Source organism: Pavona decussata, unplaced genomic scaffold, assembly GCF_977016875.1.
Source record: "Pavona decussata unplaced genomic scaffold, jaPavDecu1.1 SCAFFOLD_215, whole genome shotgun sequence".
NCBI classification, from domain to species: Eukaryota; Metazoa; Cnidaria; class Anthozoa; order Scleractinia; family Agariciidae; genus Pavona; species Pavona decussata.
In genome coordinates this window covers 3011025-3023955 of record NW_028145620.1, presented here as the reverse complement: position 1 = coordinate 3023955, position 12931 = coordinate 3011025, and the positions used below count along the sequence as shown (strand labels likewise).

Genomic DNA, 12931 nt, shown 5'->3' with positions numbered 1-12931 from the left:
ATCTCAAGTGTCTTATCAGAATAGCCAGATCACTTGCTGTGATTCGATTCAAAATGGCGCTTAAACTTTTAGGGCTGCGTGTCTTTGAGAAAACTAAATTGTTGTGATTTTGACAAGCTGCACGCTCGATGACCGCATCAAATTGGTCTAAAACAAATCACTGATGAGGATGATGCTTAATCTAGGTGCATTTACGAACTTTATTTTGAATCAAGAAAAACGCATCCTTAGATGAAATGAACAGGTTCAGACTCCCACTTGTGTTGTTAAATTTTGACGTAAAGAAAAAAAATGTATTGTTTTGTTTCAATGACATTTCACGAACTTTTAAATCGTCTCTTAAAAGCGAAACTTGTAGTCATGAATACAAATACATATATAGTTTATTATAAGTAATTTAAGAATTCAGTTTGGTAAAAATCAATAACTTGATTAGCATGCTAAAATGCACAAAAATAGAAGTGTATTTAAAAAAAATAACAGAGAACTAAGTTACGATGTATTTGAGAATTCTTTGTGTCCAAAATAAAACAATATTTCAACGGATCAGACTGTTTTTATTTGTGTTTTTACAGTTATTAGAGTAACCTTACACGTGTTTGCATCTTAATCTCTAGATTCTTCAAATAATCACAAAATATTAGCTCACGATGAAGATTTGCATTGTTCTATTTCTGAAACAATCAGAAGTATTACTTGTGATCTGAGTTAGGAAAGAGACGAGTTTCATATACACGATGCATATCAAGGCTAAAAGCTTGTGGGGTCGTGTGACTAAACGTTTTCGGTTGTTGTTGTTGTTGTTGTTGTTTAAAAAGATAAAACGTTTACCAAACGCTCATAAAATCCATTTAATAAAGTAAAACCTCTATTAATGGGACGAGGAAGCGTCCTGAAGACTATTTCACACTATTCTCAAGCGGGGGACAACTCGGAATCTGTTAGGCATCCGTGGCATTCGACCACCAAAGAGGATTGATCATATTTTACTTTACTCTCAGATGTTATTTTCTGGACAAAGAGCAATACACGCTGTATCAGGGACGGGCTTACACTTTTATAAGAACCTTTTAGATAACAACGTTGAGGCTGAGATTAACTAGAATTTAAGAACATACTAAGAACATTACCAGGCTGAGAGTCAGTTAAGCCATATTTATTTTGACCAAATGTTTTAAAATGAACAATATAAACTGAATACGGATAAAATAATACAGGTGAAAATTGAGGCGGTCTATATTGTATAAGTGTCTGCATAGATTTATTGAAGTACTATAACATAACTAAGAACATCTTAAGAACTTTTCAGGCTCAAATTGCCGAAAACAATAAGAACGTTCAGCCTCGGCCCTAAAATTAGACGTTCTTTATATATAAAAAATAGTGTAACTCAAGCTGCAGGCGAGATGAAGTTTCTGTTTTAATTACATCCATTTTGAAATCACTGGTGATCCTTGGAATCTGACTGGTCCAAAATGGTGCAATTTATTCCCAAATTGCACCATTTTTTGCTCTAAATTGCATCCTTTCTTTAGCCCATCAAAATGGAAATGAAGTAACACAAATAGAATATTAATATTGACAATGATACTCTGTGATTTCAAAATGGATGTAATTAAGTGGTAATTGAACTTCGTGTCGTGCAATTTTGGTCTGAAATCATACTTGTGATTTCAAATCAAACTCGCGCTGCGCGCTCGTTTGATTTTGAAATCACGCGTATGATTTCAGACCAAATTGCGCTCCACTCAGTTCAATTACCAATATAAATCAAGCATCAATCAATGGCCGGTGATTAATTATTTCATATACTAGAATATGACCAAAATCCCGCAAATTTGTGTCCGAAAGTGCACAGTTCGAATACAAACTTTTCTTTTACATTGCAGGTAAAGTTGGAAAGATTGTTCGGGCATGGGCAGGATCCGGTACTTTTATTTTGTCACGCTGGTCCTTGCAAACACAGTTTATCACTCGTTTTTACTGAATGCGCAGAAAACCATTCTTGAGAGCTCGAGTGTTTTTTGTTTTGTTTTGTTGTCGATTTTTCGTCAAACTGTCACTATGCGCTTGTGTTTTTATTTTATTTATTAAATTACTACACTGCTTTTATTTATTTATTTATTTATTTTTTTTTTCATTGTTTGGTGGGTTTGTAGATCTTTTGGTATTTTCTCTTTTATCAGGAAACGTAGTCCATGCGTGGGACAAATTGGGAATTTTTATCACAAAAAGGAATTGGTCGGAAATCATATTTTCCTTTGATTTTTTGAGAGTAAAATGTCCTGGTTATTTGATCGTTAGATTCTCTCACAAGTTATAGATTTGATTTTACTGATTTAGGTTATGTATTCCAATCTCTTCCCTGCTGTTCTCATATCGCCTTAACTGTTGACGTCACAAGTAGTCCAATATGAGTACCCCTAAAGCCCAGATAAGTCCGCGCTTAGCAGTTTAACGGTTACTAACAACGCCGCGCAACCTCCATTCGGGGGAGACAAGGATAGGTCAAACAATAAATAAGCGTCCTTGCTTGAGCCTTCAACTGCCGCATGTGTGGTCAGAAACTTTCTTTCCCTACAGTGACACTCGTGCGAAATAACCCTTTAGCCTGCGCAGCCGTTAGAAGAGAAGACGCGATTTTTTTTTTTTTTTTTTTTTGTATTTTCTTGCGGCTTAAGCCGCTTATCCAACAAAAACTTCACGCGGGCAGTACCGCCAGCTACGTAGGATAACTCGCCTCCTATTTCTCTAGTATTCCTCCCTCACCCAACCTTCCGCTTGCCAGTTTACGATGACCATCGCCGGAAAGCGTTTTTTATTCCATTAATAGAAAATTCTCACGTTAACTAAAATAAAACTAGGATTTTCTCGAATTCGATGTCATAAGCAGAAGTTCATTTGTGTTTGAGCTTTTTCCTCGAAGATAATTTTGTACTAGCTTCAGTTGATATCGCTTGAATTTGAGGATTCGGTTAAAAACGTATTCAAGTACAAAACTGAAGTACAACCCGATTCAAAGTGCAGTAGAGCTTCTTGTTTTGTTTTGAAAAATGCCATAACTAATGTTTGATAAGTTCCATAAAGTAAACAGCACCACAAAGAGCTTTGGTCACACTCATTTGATGCACAGTTCAGGCCTCAAACTGTGAGAGAGCGTAAACCTTTCTAAAATCAGGGTCACAGAAACGGTTCATTTTGGTCGATATCTGTTTGGAACGCCTTAATCGGCTCGGAAATTGGGATTCATTGTAAAGCTTTCTTCGGCAAAATTTCGGGGAACAAAACGATCTGAGAACACAGGAGACAACGTTTGAAGTATTTTGCTCAAATGTGCTTCTTGGGTGTCTCTGTAAAATCATCTTACCATACTGATGATGTTCAAATACCATACAATCGCGTTTAGAGAGGCAGACCAGTCAACAATCCGTTTTGTGGTGTCGTGCCGGAAGGCGTGTGGATCGTCGGCGGGGTTGTATCAAAGTTACCGCGACTTAGTGGTACACAGAGCTGCAAAGACGGCGGGAAGGAACAAACAGCTCAGTCGAGTCCGCCGGGGCGTGGTTGGGTGGTGCTCATGTGCCAGGTCTCGTGAGAGCTCACAAAGCGTTCGTCATATTCATTCGTAAGCTGAACGTTTTTATCTATTTGTTTCCTGTTCACAGAAAAAACCTTGCAGTTCAGTTTTTATTTACATGACGGGCAGTATGTTGACTAAACAAAATACAACTTATGTTGGTTTATAAAAAAATATTTACAGTTTGCGTAAAATTTACTCGTGCATTGTTATAACAAGCACGGCAAATGATTCTTTTTTCAGTTTATGTCGTAAGGAAGAGTAAGAAATTATTCTAGCAGGATATAAGGCCAGCTAAATGATTGGCAAATATCCGCATTATATGACGATGAGTTTATTTTCTCGCGAATACAAAAAAAAAAAAGTTTCGTTTCGAAGTTCAGTTTCGTGAGTTTACAGTTCCCGAAATCGCACAAAAATGACTGGTACGATTTTCACGACATTCGATGAGTCACGAAAAATAATTCCAGAAAAGGGCAAAGCTGCCTGTCAACTCAAAAAAGAAGAACAAGAAAAAAAGAAAAGAACACGCACCACTGTATTCTTCCCAATAACAGGAGCAATAACGTGAAAAGCCTTCGTTTGTGTTTTCGTGGTACCTTTGCATTGTTTGTTTGCTGCTAGTTTATTTGAAATCGCTGGTTTAAATATAGTGAATCGCGGAAACAAGCTACAAGAAAAAATGTCAGTGCAATAAAATGGCGAGAAGAGGATATTAAACGAAATAGTCTTTAACAATTTTTGATTTACCGTCACAATCTCAGTACTAATAAGTTTATAGTATAGCTTGACAGCTTGATTTAAAATGGAGAATTCTACTAAATCGTGGAAGGAGTCTAGCGCGCAGTTGTTTGTAGCCAATTAACAAACAGTAATCCAGGATTAAACTCTAACACACAAAAAAAATGTTTTCTGTGTTGGTCGAAATTCGAAGTTACAGCTTGACAAGGCCATGGGAGAGTAAGAACATTTGATACTTTGACCCACTTCGTTGATCAGTTTAAGTGATGTTTACATAAAACTAAACCTTAACAGGAACATGACGAACGAATGACCAACTTCTCCTAACCTATCTACTGGCTGGAGCATAGGATAATATAATTTCTTAAAAGTCCAATCCTAAATCACATGAGGTCTGATCTGTCAGCAAATAATATTGGAAAAATAATTAGTTCTAAAGAGTCAAATTCAGAGAAACCAAATATTCACGACTATTCAACTACTCGAGCCACTCAACGGCAATTTTATCACGGAATACTCAGAATGGGAAGAAATGTTAGAGGAAATAAATGATGACCACAATTATAACAAACAATAAACAATTGTTTTGCATTACAAGATGGTGACCAAAATACAAACCGATACGAGAACTGATATAAAGAAGGTCATTTATTCTTCCACTCCTTTTTTCCACAACAACTACAAGTTTTATACGAATTTTTCGGTTGATTTTCAAGAAATCATTTTGTTTGCTTTAGAAAATAAAAGTTATATGTTGATTAAACCAAATATTTCAAAACAACCGAAACTTTGTTTTGCGTGCACTAATAAAACACAAAAATAACCGAGGAAGGAGCAGATAATTGGTTTAACCTTTCTCTACGTTAGTCTTGTTACATTCGATTCTATATTTAATTAATTCTCGCAGCAGATCATCTTCTACGTACGCTTTTTTTTAGTTTTGACAGCGGAAGGTGAACGTGCGGTTTTTTTGTTTTTTTGTTTTTTACAAACCCGCAAACCAAAATTTTCCGGCTTGTGGCCGTTTGCGTGGCGTAAGTATTTTAGGAAACATCTTCAAACAGCTACGAATTTTTGCTTTTCAGTTCACCAATATAACAAAACGTGGTATGGAGAGGGGTCACAAGGAGAAGCAAAACCAAAAAAAATACAGCTTAAAACGACAGGGCGCCGTGTGTCTAGTGCGTTTGAAAACAGACTAATAGGTTTTTCTGTCCATTCGCGAAAGATCTGGTAGCTTGATGCTTCTTTAAGAATGTACCCAATGTAGGCGACACCTACTGATGAAATTTGCCGAAAGCTAAAAGGATCTAAATTGCAGAACTGTTGGCTACTTGTCAATAGTGTACCTTCAGTGGGCGTTATGGAAGGATTATGTAAAGCCAATTTATTTATAGTTCATTGTTGATGAAATACAAGCAGGCTTATTTTTTTAAAAGGTAAAGTGAATCCGTGCTCTGTATATTGTAATTCTTGTTCTTAAAAGACTAATTAGATTAAAACTATTTAGTATAAATTACATTGCGCAAACTTACGAGCTATGACAGGTGGTTTGGGGTCATAGTTCAGATGAAAAGAAGCACCTCAGTACTGTCCTATTTTGGTAAACTTCGTTTTCTTTGAAAAGTGAAATGAGGGATACCATTGCAGTATGCTTCCGTCGGTCTTCTAATTGAAATAAAAACACAATAAAAATGATAGAGGGGAGATGACAGAAAAAGCAAAAACACGAACGCCCTGGGGGTACATACTACTAACGCAAATATTTGTAATGAAAAGAGCGTGATGACATGTCCATGTTTGGGGTTATCGAGCTAAACGGAAATAAGCAGCAATAATCTTGGAAAAGAAGATATACTGAAATCACAGCTGTGATTTACCCACTTGCTGTACTTTACATATCTTTACAACCGATTGAAAGTATTAAAATAACAAGCCTCTGGTTGGAAATTCTGACTTGGGGTTGATGGCAGTTTTGAGGGTCAATCAAATCGCCGCATGATGGTAACAAGCACATTTTCACCAAATTAGAGTGACCTCGTGAAAAGAGAGCCGTCAATGAAATGGTTTGTAATTGAATCTGGATAGCGGAAATGGCTGTCTTGTGGCTCGCATACTCTGTCGTTTACTGTTAAGCGTTCTTCAAGATAGGAATAAAACTTAACCTTCATAGCTAGTAAAGGTTTAAGCAAAGTTGACGCCTCGTCTTCTCTTTTAGTACAGTGATTATTTGCAGAATTTCAAGCCATTTTTCCGTCATTTGAGTTTCGTGCTAACATCCAGACGCTTGAAAAATCATCAGAAATGGCGCGAAACTCGAGACTCCAACATGCTCAATATCCCCCTCATAACACAGTTAACTTCTTCGCCTTGGCGTGTTAAGGATACCCATCACAAAGTATCAATGCTGACAAGTCCGTCCAAGGAATTTTTTTGAGAAACCAATTCGATAATTTTTGAGTTACTGCCTGCAGAAGATCGAGTGTCGTCTAAATGTCCTACTTCCTATCATCAACTTGCGCTTGCAAGGATTCCATTAGAGTTTAAAGGAAATGAATGGCAGTTTGGGGGTAAGGCAAACCTCATTCAAGTGTTGTAACAAGACCAAAGAACTTAACCAATAATGTAGGCTATTTTCCATGAAAACTCAGTAATATTGTCCAATCACCATTCAAACTTCATGTGGCGTCTCCAACCAGTGCCATGCAAATAGCTGCGGCCGGGATTCATTCGAGAGAAAGTTGCTGATTATTTCGCCAAATATTTCAGTATGATAATAACGAACTGTTTCTATACCAATGGCTTGGACAGGAGCTTATCCGGCGTTTTGTAACCATTTCATGGAACATTGAACTATCCAGTACACTTGTGATCAAAATGGCCTCTTTCTTGGCAAATATGAAATCTTCTTGTTTGAGTTTCTTGTTATTCAAAAACTATTTATCCAATTACAAGATATAAACCACAGGAGTTTTCACAGTATGAAGCCCTATTACACTCTCTGTATTCTGACGAGGGCTGAGGTGACGGCAAGAGATATATACCTGCAAAACATATCAGGATAGCTTACAAACTAAACAGCCATCGACGGGGAAATCAATACAACAAGCCAATGACTGATAAAATCTTGTACACTTGCGGTCCATTGGATTAATTCGTTACGGGAGATCAAGAAAAGATTATTATTTCATCAACACTTGAATATATCACCTGTAAAATCAATAAAAAATATTGCTTTGTTTTACCTAAGTGTTAGTACCCTCTGTTTTGGTCATGGCAACGCGTTTTAGGACAGTTTCAGGACGCGACAGAACATGCGGAATGTAAAATATATTCGATATGTTTGTCGATCTAAATTTCTTTTATTGAAGATTGAAAAGCTTAAGTTTGTGTTAACTTTCAGCAGGCAAAGTTTAGCAAGCTAACACATTAGGTAATGCAGCCAATTTGTGTTGTATATACCATTTCGCGGATTGTCGCTAGAACGATCGAAACTAAAAGAAAAACAGGAAATGGCATTGAGCGATTTCTAAACATTAATTTTATTATTATTTATTATTTATTATCATACACATTCGTATTTCTTATAACATCATTAAATAAAAAGATATTTTAAGTTTAAAGTATAATTAGACAGATTCTTCTCGAGAATTTATCTAACTGTCAAGATGTTTGAGTTCGGCATTACCTTTCTCTACTTTTGTGGACGCGAAAAAGACGAGTAAATACGGAAAATATCTGTGGTATTATCGCATGATAATCCACTGTTTGAAGTCTTCTTGTGTTCAATTAGCCGACACAAATGCCAATATATAGAATGACCCCACTATGAAAAGATAATAGTTGAGACGGCCACAAGATTATAAACAACAATGAAGCAATTACATGCATTCCTTCGCTGCTTCGTAGCCCAAATTTCTGGGGGGGAAGGACGTGACCAATGTTGCTGTGACGAAGTAGTTAGGGGACAATTGAATGTCTCACAGGTCGCGAAAACCAGCAATAGATGCTATCTTAGAGTACGAACGTCTTTCGAACTGAGATGAAGTCAAAAAGCTTCACTAATCCTACCACTTACAGTCCTTACAAGGGTTTCTTCTTGAAAAGTTTGTATTGTCTCGGAACAGTTCAAAGGAATACACGACCAGATGAAATATAGAAATTTGTAATAGTTATATACATACTTGATCAACATGATTAAGCAGAATTAATACTAACTATGAAAATAATCCTTTTCCGGACAACATTTCTTTATGTACAGAATATTGAAAACCTTTGTACAATTCTACTGTCGCCCCATGCCATGCAAGCGGCGACGATATCGCTGCCGGCTCATGGCGAATTCGCAAAATGACTGAATGAAGTTCGGGGAATAACAACACGGAAAACACATACGAATGAGCTTTACGCGCAAATGTTTGATTTATGCAGACGTACAGGCATTCTTCAAAGTCTGGCTTCTAAGAAACTGTCAGTTTAAAGATAAACAAACTGCTATCGATTGTATGACACGTATACATGTATGATTGCTGCGTATAAGATCCACACAGGAAGTTCATACTGCTTAATGCCGCTACTATTTCGCTGACTTTCCTTCACTGTTTCTTCTCTTGGTGTAGATATCACATTAGGATCGCGAGGCTCGCGCGACCCTTTACACAACTCTTCATAATTTGCCCGGATGCCGCGGCAGTAAAATTCTTCACGGCCATCGCATTCACAGTCATTTAGTGCTTTACCCAGATCAGAGCGTAGTAGATCGTCTTGGCTTTTTTTACAGTCTTGAGTGCAGTTCAAACCTGAGATTAAAGCTGTACACCGTATGAGAAAGCTTGTTTGAATCTTCTTGCAATTATCGTCCTTATTACATCTTTTTCTGGCCTTAGTACAGCCAAAGATCGTGTAATTCTTTCCCTTTTCATTCATTAGGACGCATCGTTGCATTCGCGCCTTCAATGTCAGGCAGGTTGCATCTCTATTTTCACAATAGCACGATTCCAAGCTCTTTCCACTACGTGAAGAGTTGAGGTTCCTAATGGCGGCTACGCACGTTCCGGGACATGTTTTGTGCATTGCTCCTTCGATTCGATTTGATTTGGGATCGTAACCTAACGCCGATGTACAGCGAGGACTGAAAATTTGAAGAAGCGTGGGCATGCAGTTTTTGTCAAATCTGCATAGTTCTAAAGCTCTGTCGCAAGGGAGGTCACTTCGTGAAAGAACAAGCAAATTAACCAGCCATAGAAGCCGCCACATGATCATGTCGAACAAGACTCCGCTCCTTCAGCTCGCTTGAAGACCTCAAATATGAAGTAGAGCGAAAGATGATGCCAGAATATATAGCGGCGGATGTATTGATTTATTATTTGACATAAAGGTGAAATTCGATAATAGATTACGATGGAAAGACCAATGGGAAGACGCGCCTAGTGAGTTACATGACCCCAGGAAGTGCCTATTGTTAGATAGTTTTGCAGTTGTCTCAATACCCTGTTTCCTGCTTGAATTACCTATATTTTGTGGTATTAACCAGAATTAGTGCGCCCTACACTTCATCACGAGAAGAAATGTCGCGTACCGGCTTCTCTCCAGCCAATCTTGTTATGTTTGTCTCCTCGGGGACTGTGGAGCAGCCCCTAGTGGGTGGCCGATAAATGTGTTTTCACTCTCCTCATTGGGCTGCGAAAAGTAACGACCCGACAACCTCCAAATGAGCGCTATTGACATACACGCTAGCAGTGGAGAATTACTCCCAGCATTGAACGACTAAATCACTTTAACAGTCCTGAAACAGTAACTGAGCGTGAGACGAGAGTATCGGTTTAGTGTCCCTCTGGACTACCCTATTCAGAGGATTTCTTGAACTGTTTAACTCCAAATCATTTATGCGTCGCATTGAAGGGCAAGGCATATGAATGGTCAGGCGTGTTTAACAAATATTTGGTTTTGGCGGTAATTGAACGGACCAGCGATTTTTTTTTCTCGAGGATTGCGTGATGACTTGATGACTTTAGCCAACAAAGGCTGTAAAAGTAATTTGCCGGTATTGCTCAGCGGGTTCGCTATTGACGATATTCCGGAGTTCCAAGCTAGACTGTTTTTTCATTGTTCTGGAATGGCGGCAACTTATTTTGCATACGTCCGTTACTGACTTTATCAGAAACTTCATAGGGAGGGTTCAAGCCTGTAGGGTCACCATACACTACCCAGCTTCAAGTGCGCCATTGAAGTCATTAATAAGCAATAATTTGAAAAAAAAAAGTAAGATATCCTTTTTTTTTCTTTTACAATAAAAACCTTTGTTGTTCTTCTTGTTGTTATTTCCAGTCTAACCAGTGAATGCTGGCGTTGTTTTTTTCTGACCAGACTATTACGGTACATCATCTTCAGTATTACTTCTCTATACCCCAATAACTTTACATAAATTAAAATACCCACACGCTTTCCTTTATTATTATTATCGGCTTTCGGCTTCTTATATCAAACTCAGTCTCGAGTTGTATAATGACCCGGGTTCAAGAGTTTCAACCTAAAACCCACTCAAAGCACAGGTGACAGGCTACCAACACAGGCTGGCTTATGACACGAAACTGGCGGACCAGAAATTCGTTCAGATAAATTGATTGGATTTCAACGATCAGTCATCTGCTATGACGAGTACAACCGAACGAATGAAAATCAAATACAACTACAGTACAATCAAGTTAATCTTGCTCTACCAGTAACAAAGCCTGAAAACCTGAAAGCTTAAAACTGAAAAAACTTTCGAAACTCTTTCGGTTTTCTTTCTCGTTTCAGAGGTTTCCGGCAAAGCTTTCAAAATTCGTATGAGCTTTGAAGGCTTTGTTTCTTTGACTTCGTTCCATTTTAAATCCTGCATGCGGACGGAAACCTTACACAGCTGAGAGCTAGCTTTGTCAGTTCCTTTCAGTTACTAGTTCAGTCTCTACTAGATCTGTATTACAATTAGTTGGACTGCAAAATGATAAAAAATAAAAACAAAAAAACACACAACAGTGTTCATTGTGTAAAAGTGTGTGTATATGAACGGCACATCTCACCCATGTACCGAGATTTCACCGGGATCTCAATTACATAGCCTTTCGGTACATTACTGCAATGTGGACTGAATTCTTTCACCTGCAATGTTAGATTTTGAGTATTTCATATTTATTCATCTTCATATATCGTGTTCCACTGGTGTATTTCTGGCTTTCATTTTTGAGACTGAAAAACACTTGATTTCAGTGAAGAAGTGTGTTTTCAGTTTTTTAATTTCCTAAGACCAAAAATTAAATGAGTCTCCTGGCACACCCTAATATAGCAAACGGAATGACAGAAAAGAGAGAACTGAAATTGTCTTTTTTCCAGAAAAAAATGTTCACTTTTACTGAACAGTTCCATGATTACACATGAGGCTCGGAAAGTGTTATAAAAATGTTTCCCAATTCCCACTTTTGAGATTATTAGGTCATTCCCAGTGATATTACCCTGCTAGCAGAGGTTTCTTTCTGGCAAATCTTTTAGCATGTACGAAGTCAGCTGAAGTCGTTCGCGTCTCCGCTAAACAAGCTGATTACGCGAAACAGTAAAGACACGAACGACTTCGTACATGCTCAAAGACTTGCCAGAAAGAAACCTCTGCAAGCAGGGTTAAGTGATATTGGTCCTATTCGATTTCCAGTCCCGGTGCAAATAGATAAACCCCAGTTCAGCGTCATTTTACTACCCTTTCAGCACTTTCTTAACTGTCGGAATCGCTGATTTTCACTTTTCTGACTTAATTATGTTCTTGAAGGTTTAGATTGCATTAACTGTTTTCACTTTTTTTATGTGCTGCGGATTCGAAACATCTTACACTGTTTTTCAGCTGGTTTTTAAATGTTCTTATTGCCTGCGTAGCAGTCGTTTCCTTTCCAAGCGAGCGCGCCAACGAACGATAGCTTCTTGGAGAAGAACCTTTTTTTTTGTCTCCTACGTGGAAGCTATCTTTCGATTCTCGCGCTCTTCTAGAAAGGAAACGACTGCTACGAAGGTTGGTGTTCTAAAGTTAACTGTTGGAGACTTCATCGTTATTTGAATTGACGAAAATGATAAAGAAGACGGAAATGTTGCGCCGGATGACTGCGGGAAGAGCATTCCAGCGGAGACTGGAAAGCACGACGGCAGCAAGTGTCGGAAGCACTGAATGCAAAACCAATAAAGTGGAGTTCACCTGGATTGCTTTTTAACTGAAATGGCATGATTTAAACAACTAGGGCCTAAGCCATAAGCCGATAAAAAGATAGTACGGAATTATTCAAATTGACGAGAAATAAGTTAACCTTTGTATACGCGATAATTTGATTTAGTTTCAAGGGCCACCTACAACGAGCAAAAAAAAAATGAAGTGGGTTCAAATATTTGAGTATATTTAGTTTGTGTGGACTTTCTGTTATGTAAATTTTTCTACCTTTACAGAAAATTTTCATTGCTATACATTTAAGACAAGAGAGGATGATTTAAGACCCTCCTTCTTGGTTCAGACATATTCCCTGCATTCCCTTTAATAAAATCAAGCTATAATTTCCAACGCGTTCCTAGTGAGGTATGTCCCAAGAGTAATGCTCATGC

General features: G+C 37.9%; 1 protein-coding gene across 1 annotated transcript; it reads right to left on the bottom strand.

Moving 5' to 3' along the window:
- Positions 1–7836: 7836 nt before the first annotated feature.
- On the bottom strand, positions 7837–10186 carry LOC146460042 (growth arrest-specific protein 1-like). The gene has a single exon (XM_085088807.1). The coding sequence runs from the start codon at positions 9578–9580 to the stop codon at positions 8813–8815; it is 768 nt and encodes a 255-aa protein (XP_084944933.1). The 5' UTR covers positions 9581–10186; the 3' UTR covers positions 7837–8812.
- Positions 10187–12931: the final 2745 nt, after the last annotated feature.

Bases quoted from the DNA above. Each gene is read 5' to 3' on its own strand.
- LOC146460042 (XM_085088807.1), bottom strand. From the start codon at position 9,580: ATGATCATGTGGCGGCTTCTATGGCTGGTTAATTTGCTTGTTCTTTCA.